The sequence below is a fragment of the Apteryx mantelli genome, chromosome 4 (genome assembly GCF_036417845.1).
Source record: "Apteryx mantelli isolate bAptMan1 chromosome 4, bAptMan1.hap1, whole genome shotgun sequence".
NCBI classification, from domain to species: Eukaryota; Metazoa; Chordata; class Aves; order Apterygiformes; family Apterygidae; genus Apteryx; species Apteryx mantelli.
The window spans coordinates 26,567,919-26,595,787 of record NC_089981.1 but is presented as its reverse complement, the minus strand read 5'-3'; the positions used below and the strand labels follow the sequence as shown (position 1 = coordinate 26,595,787).

At 38.2% G+C, this 27,869-nt stretch overlaps 1 protein-coding gene across 1 annotated transcript in view; it reads right to left on the bottom strand.

Annotated features, from left to right (window-relative positions):
• PLEKHA7 (pleckstrin homology domain containing A7) overlaps positions 1-27,140 on the bottom strand; it is a 158,385-nt gene extending 131,245 nt beyond the window's left edge. Inside the window, exons 1-3 of the mRNA XM_067296067.1 lie at positions 27,058-27,140; positions 26,849-26,925; positions 26,531-26,588 (exon numbers count right to left, since the gene is read on the bottom strand). Coding sequence (XP_067152168.1) covers positions 26,531-26,588; positions 26,849-26,925; positions 27,058-27,140 — 218 coding nt within the window. The remainder of the gene's footprint in view (positions 1-26,530; positions 26,589-26,848; positions 26,926-27,057) is intronic.
• Between the last annotated feature and the right edge of the window lie 729 nt (positions 27,141-27,869).

Sequence of the window (27,869 nt, the reverse complement as noted above, 5' to 3'; positions counted from 1 at the left end):
GGAGAAAAATTTTATTATAATCTTACTTTCAAAATAGATCCTGCTGTACCCTCAACCCTTTATTCACAGATTTTCTGACTAATCACTCTAGTTTTGTCTGTCTTTTGGATGTTCCTGCGGACAGTATTTGCTTAGTTGTTTCCAATTCTAAACTCACAACAGCTATTGTCATAAATGAAAAGCAAAGTAGGGACTCTGTTGAACAGCTTAATTGTATGCAGGAAGAATACATTTTAGAGCCAAACGGAACATTGAAAAGCAGCAAGATATCTGAATCTGTGTTCAGACTCTATTTTAGAATCAAAACTTTGATTAATCCCAGAGAACATCTCAGCGAAATGAGTAAAATCCAGGAAACATTACAACAGAGAAGCAAATATTTACTTAGAAAGAATAATATTGTGATTTTTAGAATGGCAACACTACTGTCTTTTATAAAATTCTCATTATTCCATCAGTCTCAAACCAATAGGAAGCTGAAAATATTGGCTAACAAAGAGAAAGTTCTCCTCTCTGGAACCAAATCAACAAACCCAGAAATCAGCAAATAGGTTTTAAGAATAATTTTAAGACTGTATTGAAAGCACTTAAGAAAGAAGCGTTCTTTACCCAGAACAGCTACAGAAGTAAGCAACTTTTCTAGTCCTGTACTGAGAGAAGTACCATCAACCAGATGCTGGCTGGATAGTGAGCTTGTAGAAAGCAGCTGCACACTAAGCTTTCTCACAAGATACGATGTGGGATTTACCTCTCATCTTTAAATATCGATAGTCGAGCTAGTCATTCACCTCATGAGTGGAAAGAAAGGTGATTTTAGGGAACAACTGATCTATGTTAGATGCCTACTTCAAATAGTTGAGTTGCCCCAGAAATGCCTCTCGCTCTGCTCCCTCTAAAGGGACGTGAAAGTGACCAGCTCGGGTGACCTCGAGGTTATAGATGTCGAAAGCTGCTCAAACCAGTGTTTTAGTACGATTTCTAGCTAATAGCTTCAAAAGCAGGACAAAAACATGAGAAATGCATGAAAGTAGTGCAGAAAACCCACAGAGTCAGCATATCGCATCACAAGATTTGGCTAAGCTTGCTAACTGGGCAACGATAAAACGACTGAGCCCAGGCAAGACCAAAGCTAGCTTGCTGGGCTGCACAGCTTTTGGAATAGAGATGCTCTGTTTTACAAACAAATCCTTTTGACTGCTGAAATCTCAAGGTCTTATCAGGACACGTGGCTCGCGGACACCCTTAGCACAACCTCTCCAGGAACCCCAGCAGTATCAACCTTTTAACATAAGCTCCCTATAGGCAACATGATACCTATAAACAAAGAAACGCCTGGCAGAACTGCAGCTAGTGAACCTTCACAAGAATCGCAAAAGTCACAAAAGTTACACAAAAAAAAAGCTAATGGAGGGAGGGGAACAGATGAAAAAGTTAACGGGGGAAAATAAGCTGTTGGAAAAGTAGATTGGAGGTAACTCACAACAGCAAATTTTAGACAGGAATACTAAGAACACATTTTCAGCACTCCTGTTCAAGGCATCATAGAAGGCAAGAATATGAAATACATCTTTTGCTCTTTAAAATCTTCTCGATACTTCAAAATTCATAAAAGTCTCCCAAAGCTCAACATTGCAAGAATCGAATGCAATCCATGGTAACAGCAAGATTCCAAATATGCTTTTCTGTAACACTTCAATTTTCACTTTTGTTTCTTTTAAAGGTAAACAGCAAACAGTAAATGGTACAGCACTAGCAAACACGGTAAAATCCATCATCTAAAGTGTGACAAAACATTACTCTTAATACAGTTAAGACTGAATTTCTGCACAGGTGAATGAGTGGTCAGTTATGCAAAAACACATGTTAAAGCAAGTCATATGTTCATTTACTAAAGAAAATAATTTTACCTACTGTTTATTAGTAAAAATGTTTAAAACATTAGTTACATTAAAAAATATTTAAAATAGAGTTTGGCATTTTGTTTTTCAGTCTTTGTTAATGAAAGCAGATCAGTACATTTTATCCAACCCTCATAAAACATGGAAACTAAAAATGAGTGTATCCGTTAGGAAATCAGTGGACCTGCAAATGTATATTTTAAAGCTTGTTTGTGGGGTATTTTTAAATTGTTTCACCAGGCTTTACAAGACCTTTTCAATGCATCTTTGAGTTTAGTCATTAGTATCGGTTTTACGGCTAACCTGCCCCTGGATCTCCTTTAGGTGGTCTTCATGTCACTGTGAAGCTTCATCAAATCACTAAGACTTAGGAAGGATACTCAAGCCTGCCAACACAGAAATCAGGCCAAGGCAGAGGAACTTGGGGGAGGAAGGGGGGAGGTAGTATTCACAACATTTATATGAGGGAAGTATAAGGGAAGGAGAGAAATCAACCCAGTGCATCCCTCGAGGTTAGCTAGCCATTATCTGATAACCTGTCTACCTGTTCATGTTCCCTTAAACTGGTGACATTCAAACAAGTGTTGTAAACAAGCTTTTGTATTTCTTAAAACTGACTCGGGTGGCAGTCAGTTACAGAAAGCACAAGCCTATGCACAACTGTTTCAGATTTTTTCAGTCCCATACATCCACTGATATCTCAATATTTAACATACTAAATTGCAAGGGCTACACTGACAGCACCAGAAATTATTTCAGCATACAAATGCAGACTGTTTCTAAGACAGTCTCAGTGGATTACATTACAAAGGGAATGAAGATGCTACAGGCAAAAGCAAAACCGCACTTCTACTAAAGTAACATTCAATAATTATGAAGTATGGTTAAAATTGATATACTTCATTTTTCATGAATACTCTTCATCGCACACAGAACCTTCACTTCATGCAAATGCTTAGTTTCTACACACTGTTGATCTGTCAGAAGTCTCACTTCACTCTGCTTCTTTATGCTAAACAAACTGCAGTACAATTAAAAATAATTTAAATTATTTGAGCTATATGTAGTTGTGTAGTCTATAGTTGTGTAGTCTAGCGTAAAAATATGCCTCTTCAAGTGTAGAAACTCAGCAATGAAAGGGACAAAAGAAATTAAATTTGGCATTAATCTTCCCAATTTACATTTTTTAATACAACTGTGTTATCTGGCTGTTTGTTTTAAATAGCCATGTATTCTGCCAAGGCCATGTATTCTCAGACTTCATTAAAAAGAAATAAAAGTTAAAATATTAATTGCCAAAATAATTACATCAATATCTAAATGATCTAAATGACAAGATCAGCTTACTGTTGAATACCCTCAAATTACACAGTATCTATTCTTACACACGTACAACTACACAGCAATCAGTGAATACCTGTTTCTCTCATAAAACTTGCATATATAGTACAAAAAAGCTTTAAATGTGTGTGTACATACGCATATATATACACACAGACAAGTGTATATATATAAATATACATGTATAAGTATACAAGAGTGTGTGTGTGTATATATATATATGCCTTTGGGGAAGTGTTTTGCAAACAAAATTATGCGGGGGAATAGATTCTTACAGATAGGAATACGAAGATGCTGAAGAGAGCAACTTTTAGACAGGACAATAAATAAGAGCTCTCAGAATCAGATGTTAGGTCTATCTAAGAACATAAAGGAAGTGAACCCAGAATTGCCATTAGAACTAATCTATGCCAAATCTTACAAAAACGTCTTTAAATGGTTAAATAGGTAAAAGTCTAGGCAAGGAGCATTTATCCATTTTCTAAGGCAGGACTGCAGCTTGTACTAGATTAGCAGTGAGGACAGTAGTCACATACAATAAGACTCCAATCTGGAAAGAGAAGGGGAAAAAAAAAAAAAAAAAAAGAAAAAAAGCCTGCCCAAAATTTAGTTAACGATAGAAAAATATTTTTTTAAGACAGTTCCCAAAATGTCTTTCTGTTCCTTATTCCATTTATTATGGGCTTTTACAAAAATCCAAAACTTTACTCGTGGTCTTAAGCCTTCACACATAGTCTAAAATTCTACCCCTTTACCAAAATGTTTGGGTGTGTTAAAATAAGATACTTACCATACAGGTGGAAATGCTTCATTTACAAAAATATTGTTTTAAAATGCAGACTTCTGACAGTCAAGCTTTCAGTTTTAATATATCCACTAACATACCCCCAAAAACTTAACTGCAGTAGACATGCATGCAAAGAGTGCACCAACATACAAAAAAAAAAAAAAGTAAACAGTTTCTGAAGAAAGTCAAGGCATGAGATTTAAAAATAACAATCTGAATAAAGCCATTAATTATTGTTCAGCAGTTCAACTGTGTATGCTAATTTATTAGTGTGCCAATAAACACATGCTTCTTAAAATCTTCCTCTATTTCCCAGACACCTTTTACCTCATATCTTTTTATACATATGTTAATGCTTACTATTCATGGGTAATTTGGTAGAAATCCCATCACAATGGATGACACACCTTCTGGCAAAACACCATAGTCAAGGAGGATTCACTGGCTTTTCAACACTGGTAGGAAGGGGGGCGGGTTCTCAAAAGTGTATTTTGAAGTTGGTTACAGGCATGACATAAGGTTCTCAAAACTGCCAACATTGCTTTGACTTTTATTTAAGAAGTTGACTGCTTCACTACTAACTTTGGGAGAGCAACGGGCAAATCTGCATCTATGAAACTGATAGAAATAACTGCTATAAAACACCTTACTCTTTCATTTTGTAGTATTTTCCTATTTATGTATTTCCTTCTACCTGTAGCCTTAGGCAATCCTGTTCTGACTTACTGATGCCTTTTCCTTCTTTGTTACATTCTCAGCTTTCTTATCTTGGAGGCCACTGTGCTAGCCACTGAGTTCCAGCACTGCCCAACAGAAGTCAGTTCCCTGTTTACACGTTCCTGCATTTCTTCTATGTGGCTGCTGAATACAGTATCTCCACTATTTTGCAGATGATTACAACCCAGATAACTGAATGGAACTTATGAGGCACACATTAATTATAGTCACGTGATTCAACTGAATTTAAGGTCACACAAAATCTCAGCTACAGTAACACAGACCTAGCAAGTCTTCATGTACAAAACAGCAAGTATACTACAATGATGTTAAAAGGGGTAAGACATAACAAACAGCTACATCCGTACTACTGTAAGCTGTACTAACCTAAACCTTGGCAAGAAGATGGTTTACATAAGTCTTCCACATAAAATTAAATACACTTATACAAAAACAACAAACCATCTTTCTACAAAATTTTAGCCTAAGATATCATTACATGAGAAACATGATATTCTTCAGAAATAAACAGCAACAACAATGATCTGTTTTAGTATTCACAGAAGCTGAATTCTAGCAAGATTCAAAAAGAACACACATTCTATCATTTATTTTCATTATTTAGCTTAAAAACAAAAAGCCTAAAAAATGCCACAAAATGGATGATAAGTTTGAACATTAACTGCTAAAGAAATTTCATATTCTGAAAAGGTACTGTCAAGGTAGCCAGCTGAATCATAATCAAATAATGTTTTTATTGATTTACCAATCACGACACCATCTGTTATATTTCAAGATTTTCTTCTCCTTTAATAATCACCAGGGAAACAATCCAGTAAATGCAACTGGCCCACCTATGATAGTGTATGTACCCTAGTAGACAGTACAGATAACTTAGTTTGTGCCAAAGATAATAAGAATATGGAGATTAAAAAAAGTGTGTGCCAAGTACCACAAAACCCAACTTTTATTGGCTTTATCAACTTCATTATCCTCCTAATTTTTAAGTATTAACAGGAGAAACTTTATAAGCAAACTGAAATAGACCGTTATTAACTGTTCTATTATTGTTCTACTATTTTAAGTGCAAAAACTGCAAACTGTTCATATTTCATGTTCATATTTCAAGGAATATACTCAAAGATATCTCATTTAAGTCAAATAGCTGTATTTTTCTAGGTTAAATAAACCTTTTCTCTCTTGCTTTCTCCTTCTCGAATATCCCATATAGACAATGTTACAAAGTAAGATGCCTTTGGTGAGGCATTTTACTCTGTACTACAAACGATTTTGTCTGCAATAGAGTGGCAACACAATATGAAAGGAGGAACATGCGTATCATGGCCAAATTAACATCCCTGGATTTGGTCCTGTCTTTAAACCGCAAAGCAGATGTGCTCTAATTGTATCCTGTAATGTTGTATTGTCTTGATATCTACTGTATTTTTTCCAAACCTAGTCAGAATGGTAAACCCAGAAATACAGTGGGGACTAAAGATTGCTCATTTGTACAGTACGCTGCTGATTCATCTCCCAGGTACTTCTTGGAAAACCTTGTGTTCAACCATTAAATGTTTAGGAACAGTCACTTCAATTTTATACATATCCTCCATCAATTCCTTCCCTCTCCCACATTATAAACGAGTTGCAAAAAGGTAAAGTTATCTTGGGCACCATAAAAAATATCATCCATTGTTCTAATAGTTTAAAGTTTTAAAGCATATATGATTCAGAATGTGTTTCAATAAGTGTTTTTTCCAAAGAAGTTAGTGTCAAATTAGAAAACTATTATGAAAAATATTCAGTCTATAAAGCAAAATCTGCTCGATAATAAATCACATTAGCTGAAAATATTATTTTCCAAAGCCATTCTGAAGGCATCAGAAGTTAAACATCGTTACTTTAAAAGTGCCATTCACATTACACATACAAACAAATGCTATCATTGTCTCGTGTGAAGAAGGCTGACTGCAAACACTTTCTAGCACAACAGGCTCTTTATTGTAGTGCCCAAGTGCTTTACCAGTTTGAACAATGGAAGTTTTAATGGAACTTCCCTGGAATCTTCTGTCTGATTGCTGGACAGGTCTTCACTGGAAATATTTACTACCAGCAGTACCTTTGTAAAACTTTAGCATTCAGAACATGACTTCTGACAAGACATTTGGTATCTCTTGTTTCCACAAATTCAGTGTGATTTTTTTCTCATGTGTATGAATACAAGTTCTGCAGTTCTGCATTGATGCAAAAGTTAAGTCCTGTCCTTTATACATGTGCATGTGTGGGAAGAGGGAGGGAATGTTTGCTTTTAAAGAGAGCTAGCACAGCTTGTCAGCACTCCCAGACTCTAGATTTAGAACAGAAGGGTTCCTGAAGTATTTTGTTGACAGTAGGAGATCCAAGTCAGGCATGTATTTGCAGACAAGTACATCTGTTGCATAGGTGTGTACCTGTGGACTTCTACAAGCTTCCCCTGCAGTTTACGCCAATCTATAGCACAATTTATAAAGGAAAGCAACTGGAATTCCATGAGTAATACAAGCAAAGCCTTAATTATGACTTTCAAAAAAATTACTTGGTGCCAGTTACAAAAGTACTTCTTATTTGAACAGGCTTTAAGAATCCAAGAAGGGCTAGCTAAAGACTGAATACACTTAGCCTGTGTTCATTTTTATTCAGAAAGAATTTCCTTAAAAGCAAGTATATACCCAAATCTCCACCAGCTTCCTACATTTTATGACTGCAGCCCGTAACCCAGTGAGAAAGAGTAGCGCTTTAGTTTGTAACCGGCAATGTTTGCATTTGTATGCAAAAACAACCTAAAAAAGTTTAAAAATAAAAATACATAAAATAGTTTTCAGCATTAATTGCCACTCCAATGCTAATAAATTCTAATGACTACAACACCGTTCCTTGAGGGCAAACAATAGAAGTTACCAGCACATGCGCTGCTTTCTCATTCCAACAAGATTAAAATTCCACAGCACCCTCAAAATGCAATTGCTGTGAAGACACAGTAGCACTGCACTATCCAGCTGAAAAAGCCTGTTCAGGATATCCTTTTTTCAGCATGTATTCATTTTGCTATTTTTTTTTCTTTCAAAGCATGTGCATTACAACACTGTTTTCACATACATTTTAAGAAATCTAATAAAAAAGACTTTCTTTTAAAGGAAAAAAAACAGTGATGTCATCTTGTTAACAGATAGCAAGAAGTCACAAAAACTTGCAGATCACATACAAAAGGACATAAATTTCAGAAAAAAATACAGCACAATAAAAAAAAAAAACTCAGTAGAGAACTACCTCAGTAGAAGACTGAATGTTTTTCATAATGAACCATGCCACATCTAACTGAATGGCAGCCACACTGTTTAACTGATGTAACAGAACTACCGGTGCCACACTAGCCTTTCACATGAAGCATTCAAAATACTTCAACCATCCTTCGAGGGAGTATTAGGAGATGCTGTACATCTGAATGACAAAAAAACAACTCCCTGATACAGAGCAAACTACTGACTTTTAAAGGCGCAATTTCAGTACAAATTTAATTTATGAATTAAGAGTATTTTGGAATGTTAAAGTAATAGCAAAAAATGTCAATAACAAAAAGAAATTAAGACTTTCTCTTTCCAGTGGAAAACAAAAAGAAAACTGAAGTTAATAAAGCTAAAGACATTTACAAATTTCATGGACAGACAGCTTATACTTGTTTTTAATCTTAAAGATATTTTAATACTTTGAAGCTAATAATGTACAGCTTTATTATAGAAATAAGTTATGTTTCATTTTAAACATCAATTTGATTGAGCAAAAGCTACATTAAACAATCTAGCCAAATTTCACTGCAGAGAGAATTTTTGCTTCAACTTTCCAAATATTCGATGTTGCTTTTTTAGTATTTGCAAATGTCTTCATACTAAGTTTGGCTCACCAACCTGAAAGCATGAGCAATGGTCAGCAAGACTTAAATTGCCAGATCTAAAAAAACAAACCAAGTCCTACTACAATTACGTTCTGTGTTCAGTGAGATCATAAAGCCCCTGAAGATTAGTCAAGCTGGCATAAGAAATTCAACATGCCAGAACAATTCATCTGGTTAATATGCTGTTCCTTACTGCCACATTTCCTGGGGGATACTCAAAAACACAGGTATTTCAAGTTGGAAGAACTCTTCTGGCATTCTGCTTCTGCATCTCTCTCATCAGAGGAAAGCCCCCTTACCACTTGACAACTTTGGGAGTCAGGACAAACAACTGAAGTGCATTAATGTGTCCTCTCACCTGACAAGAGTGCATGCCAGAGGATGCCTCCGTGTGGTTAAGAGTATATGCCCTCACATGTAACAGGTGCACGCATGTCCCAGTCACATGATGGAGCAATGGCATACATATCCACGCACACAAGGAAGAACCACAGGCAGCTCTCCAGGGCTTTCTGTAAGAAACTGCGGCCCATTCCACTACAAAAGGTAGGCATCTCTGAACTCAACGGGAAGTCAAACTCATTACACACAGTACACAAGTCCAACTATTTCGCCATTTACAATATTATCACTCATCTTCAGTGATAAAATGCAAATGCTAGAAATGTTAGCATAAGGCTATCTTACGCTAGTATTTACAGTACTTCCAGTTGCACTTCCTCTAGTTTTATTAGTCTTGTATTCCGTATAAAACAAAAGGATACACTGTTTTTATAACCACAATCTTTCACATTGAACCACATTATTAAAAATTACTCAACCTAAAAAGGAAACAGGCCTAGCATCATATTTTCCTCAATGTCCAACTTTATTCTTTGTAATTGATACCAAGTCAACAGATCATTTAATTTAACTTAACCAGGCACAAAATTATGAATCCGACAATTTTGTTTTATTTTGAATTCTTAGGCTTTATGTAATTATAAAAATCTTATTCATCTATTCCATGTTAACTGGGAAAACTATAATATCTCTAAGTTATTCTTAGTTATGAAACAAAGGAATATAAAAGCATCATTTCTATTTTATTTTCAAGATGAATTCATCCAAAGTGAAAGATTCAAAAGCACGTTTCCTCCTTTACTGAACAGTTTGCAGAGTTGGCACCAAAAATGCCCCCTTGTGGCACAGCAGAACCCTGCAGACTTTGTCCTCAATTTTTGTATTCAACTAAAATACTTAAAAACAAAAATGTATTTCTACAGGCTTATTTTTACTTTCAAACTAAAATAAGAGACAGGAAAGAGTATAACAAACAAAACTATTTGAATGAATGCTTGAACTTGCACAGAAGATTGGTTTTCCCATGAAGCAAAGCTAGCACACTACATATTTTTCTATAGTAGAGGTGTCTGTGGAGGCTTCAATTCCTTTATTTGAAAGCAGCCTCTTTCACACAGGTTTTATTTTGCTGTTTTTTATCTTAGTCTGCAAAAATGACACTAATGTAGCAGTTCATTTGCAAGTAAACCAAAAACACTAAGAAAGCCTTTCAACTGAGGCCAAATTTCAACAGGCATGGAAATCCCAGCACCCAGCGAGGGGGGGGGAATCTCCCATCTTGCATCTACAATACAGCACAGTTAAGAGCACATTCTTCAACAGATCACTCCTGGCTGCATTTTCCCAACCGATGGCAATTCAAATTACTGGGCAGTATGCCAGATTATTCATGAGGATAGCCACTAACAGCTTGTTTCCATAGTCTTGCTCCTACATAAACAGTCTATGTGAAAGGTGTTACTCTGTTCAAAACACTGTTGAAGTAGGAAACAGTTGTTGGTAAGCACAGGAATACCGTATTTCAGCAGCCAATCAATCTACAACAGCCAAGAATATGGTATTTCATTAATACTTGCACATTACAAACACACGTAGCGTTAGTTATGACATAAACAGCACTGCTCAGCAGAACAAATGACTGAAAAGGCAAGTTTGAAAGTGTTATGTCTGAGAGAAAAAAAACTTTTTATTCCACAAGTTATCCAATCAATACTTTTACATCAGTGTAAAAAGAAAGAAAAAAAGTTTTCAGAACCTATTCTAAGCCCTCAACCAAAACCAAAATTTCAATTGCAATATTTAGACAACCTTAGAACATAACAATTAAAACACTTCAGTGACTTGAATATCTGAAACTTTCTCATCTGAGACAGAAACCTTCCATGTTTGGTTTATAAAAAGGTATCTGCAAAGTTTTCAATTAAAGTTTCAAATTATATGAGAAATTAAAAATAAAAGATGTTATAAAAACAATTCTTTTTAACTAAAACTATCACTTAAGCTTTACTGAAATCACTTATCACTTCATCAGTGACAGCACAGATGAAAATTAAAAAAATTTTTTTTTGAGAAATGTCATTGAGCACTCAAAAATTGCTTTGTATTTAGCTGAGGCATAAGTTTCCCTGGGAAGAGTCAGCTGCATGCAATGTTCAGTGGATTTATTATTTTTTATTTTTGTAGTATTCAGAGGCCCCACTGATGACGGAATGCACAAATGCAACAAAACATTTCTCTGCAATGGTCAGGGAAACAAACACATCATGGCCACTGAACATACAAGTTGATTCCTTGGGACAAAACCCCATTAACCATGGTGCAAATTTACTCAGACAATTCAGGAACTACACAGAACGACAAAACAGTTTACCAGTGCAGCATGACAACACTGAAAACTAGTAGGATTTGGGGTATTTCTGATCAATCACTCTGCTCATGCAGCATTTCCAGTAAGGATTCCCTAAGAGAAAAGAATCAAGTGTCATTAAGCTACATTCTTCTAGGCATAACAGTCCAACAAAACAACCCTTTTCTTTCCAAGATCAATCAAGTTTCCATCCCTTTTGAACCAGATAAATCAACGTTCCTTTCCAGACTTATGCTAGGATGTGCCTATTCTCTACTTCACCATCTTGCTACCTAAAAGGAAAAGCGAGCAATCAGACACTGACTGAAACCAACCCACAGGAAGATACACAAAACTAGGTATCTGGTCGAGATCCCAACCGATCAAAGCCAACATCTTTTATACAGTCATCTCTAATCCTCTCCCACTGCCTGCAGAATATCAGAAAAAGAATACATGTGTGTACACACCCACAGAAGGAGCAGGATGGGTTGGGCAAGAAGAGAAAAAGAAATCATTTTTCGTTAATACCTTAGAATAGCTGTTAAGCCACACCTAAGACTGGGATAGAGAAGTCACCAACCCGTCCAGACGCAGCCTTGCAAGGCTTCATCTCAAACCAGCCTTCCTCAGGCATATTATAACAAAAATTACTCTCTCCATAACTTAGCCTAGATCACAAACCTGAGCACTGTCTCAGGACGTCTGCAGCACTCTTAGCCTGCCCTTTCTTCATTTGTTCCTAGGTGGAAATTCTCAATTCACGGTACCCACCCATCTTGACTCAGCAAGTCTCCCCTCCAGAGCAGCGGCTCACACCTTCAGGCAGAGCAGGCTGTTTCTCAGGCCCTACAGGAAATAACTCCTCAGAAGCTTTGAGCAGTTAAATGCTAAAGAAGGTCTGTCATTCCGAATTTCACATCAGTGTGTGCACGTCTAAATAAATTTTGCTGGCCACAGGTATCTCACATTTGTACCTCACAGTGCTCTTGACAAAGTAGGAATATTTTCCCATCAATAACATTGTCTACATCATCTGCAGTACCAGTTCTGTAAAAACGCCAAGTATTCAGCCATCTACTATAGGTCCCTTTGTTGTTTGCGGCTACTCCGAGTAATTAAGACAACACATTATAGAGGTATGCAAGTCACATGGAAAAAGCTAGCAGTAACATTTAAGATAAGCTTCTTTAGCAAGAAACCTAAGGAGAGTCCTATGTTTATAGGAAACATTGACTTTTTTTAATATATAGGTGCATCCTAAGCAGCAGCGTTTGAGCAGTTTGGTCTGCATTTTTTCCAAGCATTTGTATGCAAGCACTTGCTTTCCACAATAGAACATCATATTGTAGTCCAACAACTGGTTTTCTATAGTTTTAGGTTTATTTCCAAAGATGCATTACCTAAATACACAGATGTTTTTCCTGGCCTGTAAGAACTATTTTCAACATCTTTGGGGAAAAAATATCAAGCTAGAGGTAGCAAGTTTTAAAGGACATTCCCCTCCTGTGGTATTTCATGTCTAACAATTACAGTAAGAAGTTTGTACGTAATCTGTTGAGCACTATGTATCCATTTGCATTATTAACCAGCTTAAAAACATTAAAAGTTCCACTGTAAGAGCTACCCTAGTCTATTTGAATATCCAGTGAGAGCTAAGTAGAAAGAGACAGAGTTTTTACCCCAATCAGTGGTAAAGGTCCATGCCAAAAAAATCAAAAACAGGCACACATTTATAAGCTAAATGTTTACTGGCAAGCTCTGACTGCCCTTTTTAACAGCTGAAATGGCATAAATTTTGAGACTTGTATTAGAACTGCTCCTACTGTTTTCCAAAGCTTTCAGATATTTAATATAATTTTTTTTCTTAGCATTAATACCCAATACAGAAAGACTTCCTCAAAGCCTTTTGTCTCAATAAGTAGCATTTTTGATGTTGCTCTATGAAGATGGTAAGTCAGAAGACCTTGATGTGAGGCCGTAGTAGTTTTTCAAAACATATGCATATGTTGTTATTTCAATATTACCTTATTGCACAAATCTTTCCTACCACATTGGAAGTGCCACATTTTAATATCATCATATGTCATGGACAAGTTAAAGTAGTTCAGAGGTACAAGAGTTAATTTCAAAAGCTTGTTTAATGCTTTAGCTTCTGGGCAAGCACAGAGGAAAATATTTTCTCTTCTTATTCAGCTAACAGCTATGTCGTAAATTGTCAAAAACTACGAGGAAAGTACTTAAGCTCATTCTTCTTTTTCAATTCATGACCAGCTAGGAAAGAACAAATTTGCAACATTCTAGATTAAAACCAGCTTGAAAATAGAAAATAAAACGAAGACTTCCTATTTAAATCAATGATCATGAAATTAAAAAATCCATTTCTATCATATACAAAAAAAGAAAGACATTTTATTTTAGCTCACTTCAGAAGTGAAATTAAAGTGCAATCCACATATTTGCTGCCACAGTTTGAGTTGTTTTGTGACCTCCACTCCAGATCACCAAACATTCATTTAATGGAAACACTGCTGCAGCATGAAATAGCCATTGAAGAATTTCTTCAAATTCATTCAAATTCTTCAAATTCAAAAAAAAAAAACCCAAAACATTACACAAACCACTACAAGTAATCAAAACTATTTCAACTGTGAAACAGGGTAAATTTCACACATAGAAGTCATTTTGTTTATGAACACAGCAGTTCCAACTAATACTAACTTTTACTGACCCCACTTTCCTGGAAAAAAAGTAACTTCTTTGATTATTAGGTAGAAATTGGTTTTATCTACCTCCAAAATAGTTAAAAGCTTCCAGGAAGGTTGTTTTGGTTTTAAACAAACTAATTTCTACATGGTAGGTCTGGATGTTTGCTAAACATTTCATAGTTTTGGAACTAGAGCTCAGCCTATATAAAGCCACAACACTACGCAGGAACAAGCACATCAACTTCAAATCAGCTGAAGACATAAGGGCTTTCCTAATGCTACTAGTCCACTCTAATTCTTCACTTGGGCACTCTTCACAGACTATAGCACTCTGAATTCATACCTTCTTCGTATTTCTAGTCACCTCCCCAGTAGACAAGTATTACGCTGCAATTTAGCATTCTCTGTACAAACTTCAGCAGCCAAAATAAATGGAATGTCAAGTTAATTGGCATGGAAGCTGCTGAGCTGAATGAATAAAACACAGAAATGAATAATACAATAAAAGTCTAATTTTTAATGTATTTGCAGAGGTCAGGCTCTCAGATTTCTATACTCATGCAGAACCAAGAAACCTTGCCACAGAACACTTGATTAATAACTTTATTAAATTGATCAAACATAATCATACTCTTTTTTTTTAATATATTTTCACCTATGCATTTTATGAAATGCTGATATTCACCAAGAACAGCATTCTTGGCATGTTTCTCCAACTCAGTTTCACCCAAAAACCATTATGCAGACCTGATCACAATTAGAAAACTTGTTACTTTATTAATAGGATTTCTAAGACAAGATGAAAGGAAAAAAGTTAATTTATCATTAACATTATGGTGAAAACATAAAATGTTGATGTCAAAAAGTTTATTCTCAAATAGACTACACTGGCATTATGTAGTTTGGAATTATCAGCTTATTAAGTTTGTTGATATAACTTCTTATCATGTTTCTAATCAAGTAAATCTCAACAATTCATCAGAAATAAGCCATTTGAAATTTTCCTGTTAAAGGAAACAAAGATAATATTCACTAGCAGGCCATATCTATAAAAAAATACACTTTTTTGTTCTATTCCCAAGCAAAAATGTAATAGGCCTTTATACAGTTTACCTCATCATAGTGACAGAAACCACTCAAAAAATAGCTGTAGGATAGCATAAATGTAAGTTTTTAAGTCTTCTCATCTGCCCACACAAACAAAATTCTCTTTTATACATCGACAACCTGAAAATTCTTGTAGCTATATTACTTCAAAATATAACCTGCAGCTACTTCTTTTTAAAACATTTCAGGCAATGCTTAATCTGACTTCGCAAGCCTTTTCAGGTTCACACTGCTGTCTGTTCAAAATGCTTCAGCTTTTTATAATTTGTGAATATAGGGACATATCCAAAAGTCAATATCAAAAGACTATCAATTCACTAATCTACATCTTCAAATACTTCCCATCTTTCCCTCTCTTTTGGTAACCTGTTCAAGGCAAATTCAGTTTAAACAGTGCTTTCTCAAACTTCAAATGCTTGGGGCATGCTTATTTTATTATTATTAAAACTGGCAGCATTACAGCAGATTCTGCCAGCCCAGCACAAGGGCCAGCAGCCACGGACTAGCTGCTGGGCCTGCCACATAGCACATCCTGCCCCTGGGCCGACAGGTTCGCAGCACTAACACGCAGTGAGCACTGCGAGCCCTCTGGGAATCCTTGGTTCAGACACCGCAGCTGCAGCTCAGCTGCTGTCCGACTCTGCAGCCTCCCAAGGGAAATGCACAGCTCAGCTCCCATTTTGCTTACTGAAGTCAGCATACGTAAGTGACTGCAAGTCTCCTTGCAGAAATCCAACAACCATGTACTAGAGTTATTTAAATTTCATACCAAACCCTGAAGACGTTTCTATTGAAATTCTCTGGATCACCTCACAGAAACACTAATATTGTGGCAGCATTTCACATCGCTCAGTATGTGGAAGGAAAACTACTAGAATCTAAAATTAAATATTATTTGTAAATCTGTAGGCAAGGGCTACTCTGCATCAATTTTACAGTTACTGCATAACAATAATATAGGGTATTATCAAAGATGTTTGAATACCTTAATCATATATTTCCATACCTTAAGTTTAATCTAGACACTGGATGTTCTGGGTCAGTAACGTTTACTTCAGCAGTAACTGCAATTTATGTTTCTACCTGTGATTTTTTTTTTCTCCTTCAACTGCAATAAAAATCCCTATGTAAAACCTCAATTTCATGCCCAACAACGACACGCTGAAGAACATGCAGCAGATGAAAATACACTAGAAGTCATAAAAATGAGTGCTGTTTTACTTCTTTCTCAGATTCAGTTTTTCCACCTCCAGTCGCAGTTGTTTTAGTGTTTCCTTACACATTTCAATATTCTCCAAGGGTGTGGAAACGCAACCCTCTTTTATAGAGGTTTTGGTTGGAGATTTGTGTCCACTTTCTCAAAAAAGTTAATAGCAAGAAAAACTCAGGCAGTGACATCAAAAAGTATGTTACACTGATATTAACCTTGATAAAGTTCAAGATTTATCACTTCACATTCTAACTGTAAGGATTCAAACCAATAAATGAGTGTATCAAAGTCTAATTCAATACTTGTAACCTGCTTACTAAAAGAATTTCATGTAACGACTGACTATGAAACAGATTAAAATAAGCCATTGGTCATTATTTTTATCAAAGAACTTAAACTGCAACTCACTATAGCTAACTGGAAGAGCAAAAGAAAAGAGGTCAGACTATTCAAAACTGAATATTTGGCCGTGATAAGCATATACTACATCAAAGGAATAAGTTTTATCACCATCTGAAAAAGAGTTTCAGGTAGCAAGTATTTCTGTGCTAAAAAGTAAAACACAAAAGTAGAATTTTAAGAACAGCATCTGTCTATGATTTGTAAGGAAGGAAATAAAGATATTTTCCCAAACCATTTAACAAGATCACTGCCTTAGCTGGAAAAAAAGCAACAACTTCACATTAAAAAAAAAGGCATGTTGGCAATTGAATCTCTAAAAATATAAACAAACATTTGCCTAAGAGATACAAAAACGGACAGTACACAAGCCTGATATCTCATTTGCTGTCTTAAGCTGATCAGCTCTTCTTCACAGAAAACCTGCTATCTATATAGTATATTCACAGCTGTATGCAGCACCAGCAAAAAACAAAAACAAAACATAACGTTTAGAAGGGCTGATATCTTGAGATGGTAACAATAAATATCAAGTGACTGATAACAGTCATCTAAGAAAAGCGGGTTTCACCATTTTGCAGAAAACTTTTCATAATTTAATTTTAATTTAACTCTGACAATTGGACATGGTTTTGAACCAAAAACACCACCTCTGTATCCATTTAGATTTTGCCAGTCCTTTCTCCCCATGCAAACAGCTAATGTTACGGCTCCTGATCTTCAGGAAAATATTTTTAAAAAATATTAATGCTGCTTTACCAGTTAGAATTGTTCTGCCTCCAGATATGTTTAAACATTCTGATGAAATACATGTAACAGATTTATTGTTCTAGGTATTAGGAGAATGACAACTTCTTTCCCTTTGATCCAAAGTATGCCTTGAACTCGAGCATTAAGAGGTTAAACCTGCAGACCACACATCTAAAACACACCTAGAAGTCAGCTTAAAAAGACACCTATTATCCCCCCCCAAAACCCAAAAACCTCTGATTTACCCTGACAAACAAATAGTGCATTTCTACTTTTTCATTGTTCTCCATCATATTATTAACACCAATATTGTAAGTTAATCCAAGTTAGTCTTCTTTCCACCTAGACAAAGGACAGAAATAACTGGGAAAAAAAAAACTAGTAAACATAAAAGTTTCTGCTTAAGTATTTTTCTAGTTTGAAGAATGTGCAACTATGACATTTTGAAACAAATATGCAGATTGCAAGAGGCCAATAACTTTACTTTTTTTCAGATGAAATAAAGTAGAAAATTAACAGCCTGCTTTGCTGCTTAGTCATATTTGATTATCTCAGTCTACACAGTGCTCCTGAAGAATTACCTTTTCACCAATTAGAAACAACAAGGTTCAAAATGAACATGCATTTACCAAATGCTCAGCACTCTGTCCCTAATTCAGGATATTTGGCCTCTAGAAAGTAAATGAAAATAAGAGTCTTTGCTTGACAGAACACTGCAAAAATAAAATAAAATTCGGGACTACTCAAGCACTTCATTTCACCAGCACATCCAAAACTCATTTCAAAAGTTCTGATGTTTTGGGCTTTTTTTTTTTCAAGCTAAGGACAAAGCCTTTAAAGATACAGGTAAACAACGAGGAAAACAAGGATTTAGATAGAGAACACTTCAGGCAGAAAAACACATACCTACTGTGTATTGGTATCAAGCTTTCGTACCTGTCCAGACAAGTCAGTGATATGCTTGCCAAGTACTACATGGCAGACAATCAAAAAGAGAAGGGTTGGGAGCTTAACCAGATTCTTTTTGGATTTTAACTTTTTTAAAGTTACAAATCTGCTTATAAATTAAGAGTTCTGCTTCTGAGAACAAAATCCCAGAGCAGATTTTGTAAAACTGCGTGTCATAAATGCTGCAACTAAAACTACAAGTAACATGATGTTTTAGCCCCATCCTTTTCCATCATCCACACCAAGGTCAATGTTTTTTGTTGTGCAGCAACTAGCATGTTTGCTACATCATAAAAAAAGTCTAGGAGCACAAACAAAATAAATTAGATTTAACAGTAAATTATAGCGTACAGTCATAGTGGATAGTGATGTTAAACAAATGTGACATTACGTTATTAAAGTTAGTGCTCACAGGGATGCAGCACTGTAATGCTAAAACAGTACACTTCATCTGTACCAATGAAATGTAATATTTGGAGATAATGGTAAACTTTTATCAGTAGTGAGGTAAAAACTCATTTTTAGTATAATCCATTTGTAGCAAACGGAAAGATAGAAAAGTGCAGAACATATAACCAGGGAAAAAAAACTGGACCCATGTACTTCAAAGCATATGCTTCTATTTTCACCGAAGTACACACTAAGATTGTTTAATATTGCAAGATTCATTTGGAAAATGTACTTTTTTTTCTCCATGATAAAATACAAAAACATCTTGCATAATAGATTTGTCTGCATGAGTAATCCTTTTGATTAGGTCCAGTTGCTAGATAATACAATGGCTACCAAGAGCTTAAAACAATGTTCTTCAACAAAACATGTAGTATTAATATAAAGATTCTATTGTCCCAAATGTAATTGTCTCTTTTTTGATACTTACTGAGTAAACAACAAAACAAAATTGTAAGTGTTGAAAATGATCTATTTCCTAATCTGATATGGTGTCCTAGATATTACACACACTTCGAAGAGTAGTCTGAAATCTAACACAAGATTATCAAAACTTTTTAAGATTATATCTATACCTATACAATTGTATTTATTTTTAATCTTTACATTTTAGAGAGACTTTCAGAAATATTAAAACCCTCACTGAAATATGCAGCTCCCCAAAACACACGCACATATTTACACACACACATTCAGTGAACACAAACGTAGAGTCTACTTCAGGAATGCGGCTGAATGGTTGAAGCTTTTCTGACAGCTTTATGTTAAAGACTACAGAACATACAATGAACAAAATGGGGAATTTCAAAGAATTATCTCATAGTCAAAGTGGATGTTGGCAGCTCTAGAAACTGGATCTTTCCCTTGCTCGTGAGCTACAATATAAGCAAGTCACATAACCCAGACTGGAACAAAAGAATGTTCCTCTGTTTCCCAGATGAACCTTGAAACTCTGGAAGCTGATTTTCAGAAGTGCTCAGCACTCAAAACAACATTTCAAGTTAATGGAAACTATGCTTTAAATGTGTTTGTTACCCTTGCTGGCTTCTCTGGTAGTCAATATTTAGTTTTTCAACAAGTGTGTATTTTCGAAGAAGGACAAACAGGGATTGACAAACAAGCCAAGTGCCTTTTGGTGCAACCTTGCTTTAGAAACAAAACAAAAAACAGCACCTCCTCTCACACACTTTCCCCCTCTTCTCCAAGGAATGCACACAATGTTCCTCTTCATATACATCACTGAATCAAACCACACACAGCATTTTCCTTGTTCACAGTTCCAAACCTGCCCTTCCAGGAGGCACACTGTATCTCAGGAAGCAGGCACCTTTTTTTCTTCTTCTGGGAGCTAAACTACAAAGTACATACCCGGCTGTCTGCAATTTTCTGCAAACTCTCTGCCTGCATACAAATCTTTCAGCATTTACTCCACTCTTTAAGTAGTGGTCTCTCTTTTTTGATGATCATCAAAAGAGGAAATTTAAGTGTTTCCCAACTTGAAAGAAACATCACTGCCATATCTACCCAGCAAGTCCAATATTCCCATCTCAGTTCTGTCTGCCATCCCACACAATACGATTTATTAAACTTGCTGTATGATCAAGTCCAGAGCTGGAGAAGAAGGGACAAGAGGAAAGATGCAGACAAACTCTTACAAGCAATGCAATTTACTTTTGTATATAGTTCTTCCCCCCACACACCTCCCTAACAGAACACTTTCTTAACAATTAAAAATAATAATAAAAATTCATCCCCATCTTTTCTCTCACTGCCTAATTTCCTGTTAATAAACCAGTAGAGGCCGCTAAAGACCATCTATCATCTCAGCAAAACTGCAGGATGGGACAGATTTTTCCCCTTACGTTTCAACATAAAATCTAATTCTAGCATTTTTCTGCTACTTCTTAATTTTATATCTGTTCTTCCGTCAGTACAAATTACCTCAATGAAATCTACTCTCTTCATGAGGATTCTAGATTGAATTCTAGTAACAAATCATAACCTATGCCTCTATCTGCCACATACATTCTGTCTCAAGATTTATCCAAACTGAAGCTTTACCCTTCAGCTGTGGAACCAGTCCAGGTTTCCTCCCCTAAAAGATTCTCCACAAAGTTTTACAGCACACAAAGTTCTTTCATTTTGCCAGAGACTACCCTCAAATTCTCTAATGACAGTGCAACTTCTTCAGTTTTTGTTGGTGAGTTTATGTGGTCACAGCTACACAATTTTTATTCTATTTTAGGAACTCCATACAACTCAAACTGGTTACACACAGCAATGAGAGTGTAGTACTTCATAGGTCTGTTCTTCACAGGTATTCACAGGTGCATTTCACATTATTTTGTATACTTACAGACAGATACTAACACTGAGACCTTTTATCTCAAGCACGTGTGTTCAAAAACACAAAGAACATCATCTATATTGAAGATCTCATTATAAGGGGGATCACCGCTCTTTACTCATCGTAGTTGAGTGCTCCAGATGTTTTATTCCTACAGCAATAACCATCACAGAAAACAGCACAAGAAGGAAGAAACAAAATTGTATATAGACCAGGCTCTGCAACACATACTAAAGTATGTGCTTTAGCCCACCTAAAATACCACTAAAGAGAAGCAGTCTTCAGCATTCTAATAGGAGCAGGAAAAGCAGGAAGTTCTGTAGGGCTTAAGAAACATTTTGATTAAATTAGTTAATGAGATTATAAAACAATACTCACAGGTAATCAAAAGGACTGGACTCAATAATCCAGATGGCCTTTTCCCCTTCAAGGTTTTATGATTAAATAGCCATTAATTGGGTATAACCTATTGCCCACACCGGGTGAATCTGAGCTCCTGTACAGTTTTCAGTAACATGGTATCTCAATACAAGTGTTAGATATGGCCGAATTAAAATTACAAAGGCAGCCTTCAGTTTAGCATTCACAACTTTTGCGTACTTCACTCTTTTAGCAAGAATATTTCCAAATACTTGAAACATGCGCCATGCATATCTTCTACATACTGGAAAGATTAAATAAAAGGTGTATTAAGTAGTAATAGTTGCAAACAGTTACAGGCTATTGCTACAAATCATGGCCGTTTGGTTAAGAGTTCTGTTTCTTCTTCACCGATTTACCTGAGGAAGAGTCCAAGTCAGACATGCTCCAAATGAAACAACTGACTTCAGAAATAAATCAACACAGAGTTAGCTTCAGCTATTTAAGTGCTGATTTCCACTTGTTTGTTCTTGATTTTAGGCTACAGTTTGAATTCAATATTATCTTTGAGATGTGCAGTATTATTGCAGCATTCTAAAACAGTCTCGGAAGCTTGCAGCACACTTTTTGTAACACTGAGTCACAGCTAGATATCTAACACTGGAAGAATGGATCCTTCCACATAAATACACACCTCAATCTTTCAAAGCTATGAAAAGGTAACAAAAAATACTCCAGATTTTCAATGCTTTCCAACTCCAGGAGTTCGGATGATCAGCGAAAGATAACAAGCAAATTGAAATAAAAACCTGAATTATAATGCATACATGCACTGTTTTTCATCAGTCACTATTTTCCCTGCATGTCACATCTCCCTCCCAACAAGAGGCTCTGCCAACTAGACTTACTTCACATCAGCAAGTCAACCACCTGAAATAAATCTGAGCAAGAGTTATAGGTTTTCATTCAACCCCACAAGTGTGCTCAGCAACAACATTCTTTGATGCCTCCGACACAAGCAGTTGCCCAACCTATAGAACATACTTCAAAAACATCAGAGAGAACAAAAAAAGAAGAAAAAGTAGTTCAAGCTGTCTTCAGCACTCACACTCAGGAAACTCAAGAGCTATGATACTACTAGGCAAAGAAACATCTAGTCCTAAAATCACTCCTAAATCAATAGTCCTCTTGAAATGGATCAAAAGTGGGCATACTAAGCAAATGGAATACTCCATTCTTTGGTTAAAAAATTAAATTGCTCTTTCGCACACACCCTTGTCACTCAAAGTGAAAGAGGAAATAAGTCATATATATGAAAAAAGTCTCATAGTTGACTAGCAAAGGCGATCAAATTGTAGTCATTAATAATCAGTATCTACATTGAGTAAAGCTGATTAAGCTGTGCCTTTATTTGATTCAGAGCAACAAAGATGCTGAGGTTATGTATATGGAAAAACAGAGTAAAACATATGAAAATCCCATTTTCCCATTTAGGACAAGCTATTTAAGTTGGAGATAAGCTGCAAAAGAAAAAGTGAGATTTTGCTGAAACTACCAAATGGCAATCAGCAAAGATCAGTTATGGGTCATTTATTTAATGTTTTAATTAGTCATTTGTTTTAATTAGTGATTTTAAGATAAGAGATAGGACTACGCTAATAGAGTTTGCCACTACCAAAAAAAAAAAAAAAAAAAGAAGAAGAATCACCAATACAGAGAGGATCATTCAGGAAGAACTGGATGTGCCCAAACAGGAAGAACTAGAATGCAGCTTCACACATGACTTCCTAATATAAGTTACAGTCTTACCAGCTAAAGCAACAGAGGAAAAGAAAGATCTTGATGTTATCAGTCAACCGGTAGCATTCTCACGTGCTGTGCATGCGGGTGTCCTCCCAAAAATGCAAATAAGCTAAAATGCAGAAGGCCGAGAAGTTTTTAGAGCCAAGAAAGCACTTTGGTTGTTCAAGAGTTTCACAAAAGCTCATCTCCATGCATGATTCTGTCTACCCATATGCAACAAAGATGACCTCATATTGCAAGAGGTGCAGAGAAGGACTACAGGATGATCAACGGATAGAGAGCCCTTTTTAAAAAGATCGGACAAAGAATCTGGCTCATTTAGCTGAAAGGAGGAAAAAAAGCTTATCTGGTTTTAATATTAAGCTTGACCAGCTTATAAACCTTTGTCTGTTTTACTGTACAATGTTTCAAGCCTAGAGTACTGAAGTAAAGACATGGAAATAAATGGAATGTAGAATAAATTACAATTTTTTTTTTATCAAAGATAGCTCATATCCAACTAGTCTAACCTTTTGATTACTGCTGTACTAGAAATCAGTTATATAAGTAAAGTTAGCCTACATATATTTAAATAAAAAGTTTGATACAGCATCCTATAGAAAATTATTCAAAGTAGAAGTAATGTAAGAATTGACTATAGAGAAAATTGCAATAGGTTACATTAAAATTGTAAATTATCATGACAGAAAGATATTACTAGCAGCATTCCACAGAGCTCAGTGTGCTGACTGATCCAATTTCATAAATTCATTAGTAGCCAAGGAGTAAGAACTTCATATGCCCTCATGAAATTTCTGTGCATGACACCAAACTGGAAACTATCACCAGTACAAAGAGGACTGGATCGTTATACAAAAGAGCTCATGGTTTGGGGCAACTAGAGTGCTAGAAGATGGAATTTAATAGCACAGCATGTGAAATCATGCATTTAGGAACCAATAACCTTTTCTGCAAACTGAGAACTCATCAGGCGGAGGCAATATAGAATGGAAAAAGTGAGTAGCAAGCTATGAACTCCCTGCCTAAAGATGCTGCAGATACTGAAGTTTGCATGACCACAAGGGGAGCTAAACATGTTCATGGAAGAAAAACAGAGAAACCCCACCTGGTTCAGGAAGCCTCCGAGCTGAAAATATAAAGGCTCGAACAGCGCTAGAGGAAACACCACATGCCGCGTTCCATAGGTTATCCTCTTCAGCAGCGATGAAAAGAGGATGCCTATCAGGTGAACCTTTGGTCTGAAGCAGTACAGCTGAACAGATTTATGTCAAAAAATACCATTGCCCCTCTCAAAGTTTTGTTTGGAGTAAGTAAGATGGCCAAGTTTATCTGATTGCTCTATAAAATACACAATCTATTCCATATTTCATTTCCTGTACCAATTCCAATTTAAGTTAACACTATTAACCCAAGTTCAAATGACAACAAACTGGACACAAGTTGAATTTAATGAGCCAGACATTAGAAGTTTTTTGATCACCTGACAAATAAGATACAAAAATGGTCTTCTAAACAAAGCAGCAGGGAAAAGGAATCTAAAGTGATTTAAAATTGCAGTAGTAAGCTGCTAGAAGGGACAGAACAAACAGATATATTCCTATGAAGAAGGAATAATTTTGTGTTGTATCTACAGAAATGATCTCATTTGTTTATACTACAATTACATTGTGTACAGATATCATATTTTAGGATTTTACTAGTTATCTGTGGAACCAGAAGGATTTTTTTTTATTTTTGAGGCAGCGGAGATTGGCCACAGTCAAAGAGTGGCTGCCATAAATGGCATTCAGCTTCTCTTCAATGCCCAGCTGATATCTCCTGTTCACAAGTTGAGGGCAAACTAATTGTCCAGTCTGGCTCTGGAAGGAATTTTCTGGGTCAGTCAAAGAGGAACTTTTGGGCTTTTTCCACCTGTTTAGGATAGGGCCTGATACACATTATGGGATCATCCAGAATTTTATTTAACAAACATCCTGTTCTTGGAGATATTCACAATACCCTCAGTCACTCCCTTCTTTACCTGGCACATTGTAGTTCTGTAGTTAGATCTTTACTATAAATTTCAAGTTTGCCATAGAGTTTTGGGGAGTGCCCTGCAGGCTTTTCAAAAATAGACATCTATCACATAGTTGCCAACAGTTATAGGGGACTGCACTTAATGACCCAGGTTGTCCCTTCCAGCCCTGTGTTGAAACAATGCGGTGGTCCGAGTACTTTGCAACCCCTTATGTTAGTAATTATGAATTCCAGGAAATCATACTGTGCATCTTCCTTCGGAAATCTGGAGAGACCTTATAAGTGACATGTAACTATATATCCAGAGCATCCCAGAAGTTCACTGATTTGATTGAACTTTTATTCTTACATTCCTAAAATGTTCCTGTTTATGTTCCTAAAAGCCTTATGCTAATCTTGAAAGAAGCTCTCTCTCAATTATTGTATTTTATTACAACATAATCGCATCTCATAGAAAAAAAAAACAGCCTTAACAGACAGCACATCTCAAGTTTTTAACTGCTCTCTGAAAAAGATACACTACACTGAAGACACCACAGCCACCACCAGCACAAGCACAGCAAGTTCAACCATTCTGCCCTGCCTCTTGGATGAGAGGCTGAGCGCCGTCGACTTGCAAAACTTCGCAGTGCTGCATCCACAAACACTTGCCGTTTAATACAAAAACAAGCTGCCACTTTCAACCATTACCCGAACACAGCAGCAACGCTCCACCTGCCACAAACCGCACTTCAAACACCAAAGGTGGGGGCGGGCACCCAGCCTCCCCCCAGGGGAAACCTGCTGCTTGCCCCTGAGAAAGCAAGGCGGGGTGGGGTGCGGGGAGCAATCCAGAGAGCCTGCGTTTCCCCTCGATCCCACCACAACCCCAGCGCCCAGCCGCCAACTTTCCCCGTCCGCCGCCGAAAGCACGCACATCATTTTCACTTTCCCTAGCGTTAATCATTAAAGCGGCGAAAAGGCCAGGTTAAGCGCGGGGGGGGAAGGGGTGGCGCAAAGCCCCGGCGGCGGCGGCCGCGCCGCCAACGCCCCCCGCCACCCAACCGCCGCGCCAGGCCGGGAAAATACTCACTCGATAAAGTAGCTGGCTCCCTCCTCCGAGAACCCCTCCTCCCATCCTCGGGGCAGGTCTGGAGCGGAGGGAAAAGAGAGAACGAGAGAGAGAGAGAGAGAGAAAGAAAGGAAGGGAAAGAAGGGATGAGAACTCCGCCCGTGCCCTCGAGGTGCCTCTCTGGCCGCGGGGGGGGGAGGGGGGTGCGGCCCCAGAGCGGCCGTTAACGGTGCGCGGCGCGAGGCGGGGGGGGGGGGGGGGCGGGAGCGGGCTAGGGGCAGCCGTTAACGGCGCGAGGCGGGGGGGGGGTGGCCTCCCCGCCGCCCCCGGGACACCAACCTGAGCGGATCATGTGGCCGGAGTTGACGGGCTCCCCGGTGCGCGGATGCAGCCAAGTGGTGGCGCGGGCCAGGTCGCTAGGAGGGAGAAGCGGAAAACATGCACCTGTTAGCGGCTGCGCGGGGCCGGGCAGCGGCAGGCGAAGCAGGGAGCGCGGCCGGCAGCCGGGCGGCTCCCCCGCGCCCTCCGCGCCGCCCCGCCGCCCTTACTCGATGAAGAAGACGCGGCCGTCGCCGCAGACGCCGTAGGACCAGTGCTCAGGTAGAGTGTCCCGCCCCACCGCCGCCGCCATGTTCGCCGTGCGCGCAGCCCGGCGGCCGGGGAGGGGGTGCGGGCGGGCGGGCGGGCGGGCAGGCAGGCGGCCGGCGCTCGGCGCCCAGTGCCCGGCTCTGCTCGGCAGCGCCACCGCCTCCGCCACCGGCCGCCAGAGGCGCGGCGCCCCGGCGCGGGCGAGGGGCGACGCCGCCCCCCGGGCCGTGACGAGAGCGGCGCCTTCCCAGGGGCAGCGGCCGCAGGGACCCCGGGGGGGGGGGAGGCGGCGCCGGCCTTTGTCCCCCGCGAGCCCCCTCCCTCCCTCCCGCCTCGCTCGTACCGGGCAGCAGCTCCTCAGCCGTCCCGGGGCCCGCGGCAGGGCGGCGCCCGGGAGCGGGAGCTCCCGCCTCGGAGCGGGGAGAAAGTCCTCGCCGGCGCCCCCGAGGCAGCGTGCAGGCTCGCGGCCCCTGCCCGGGCGGGAAGAGGGAGCAGGGCCGCGGCGTCTCCAGCGAAAGCCGGGGAGAATTAAGTTTCCGGCGAAGCACGGTCAGGCGACACCGGTTTACATTCCCCTAGCAGCTTACCACTCTGAAGGGGCTGCGCTGTGTGACACCACAGGCCGGCCTGCTGGGCTTACGCGCAAGTCGCACAACACCAGAGGAGCGACGAACACCAACTCCAAAGCAAGAAGCGTACAGTATGGACAAGACCTGTCTCCAAGGTCTGATAGGAAAGATACACATCCGTAAAGCAAGTTATTGCTAAATAA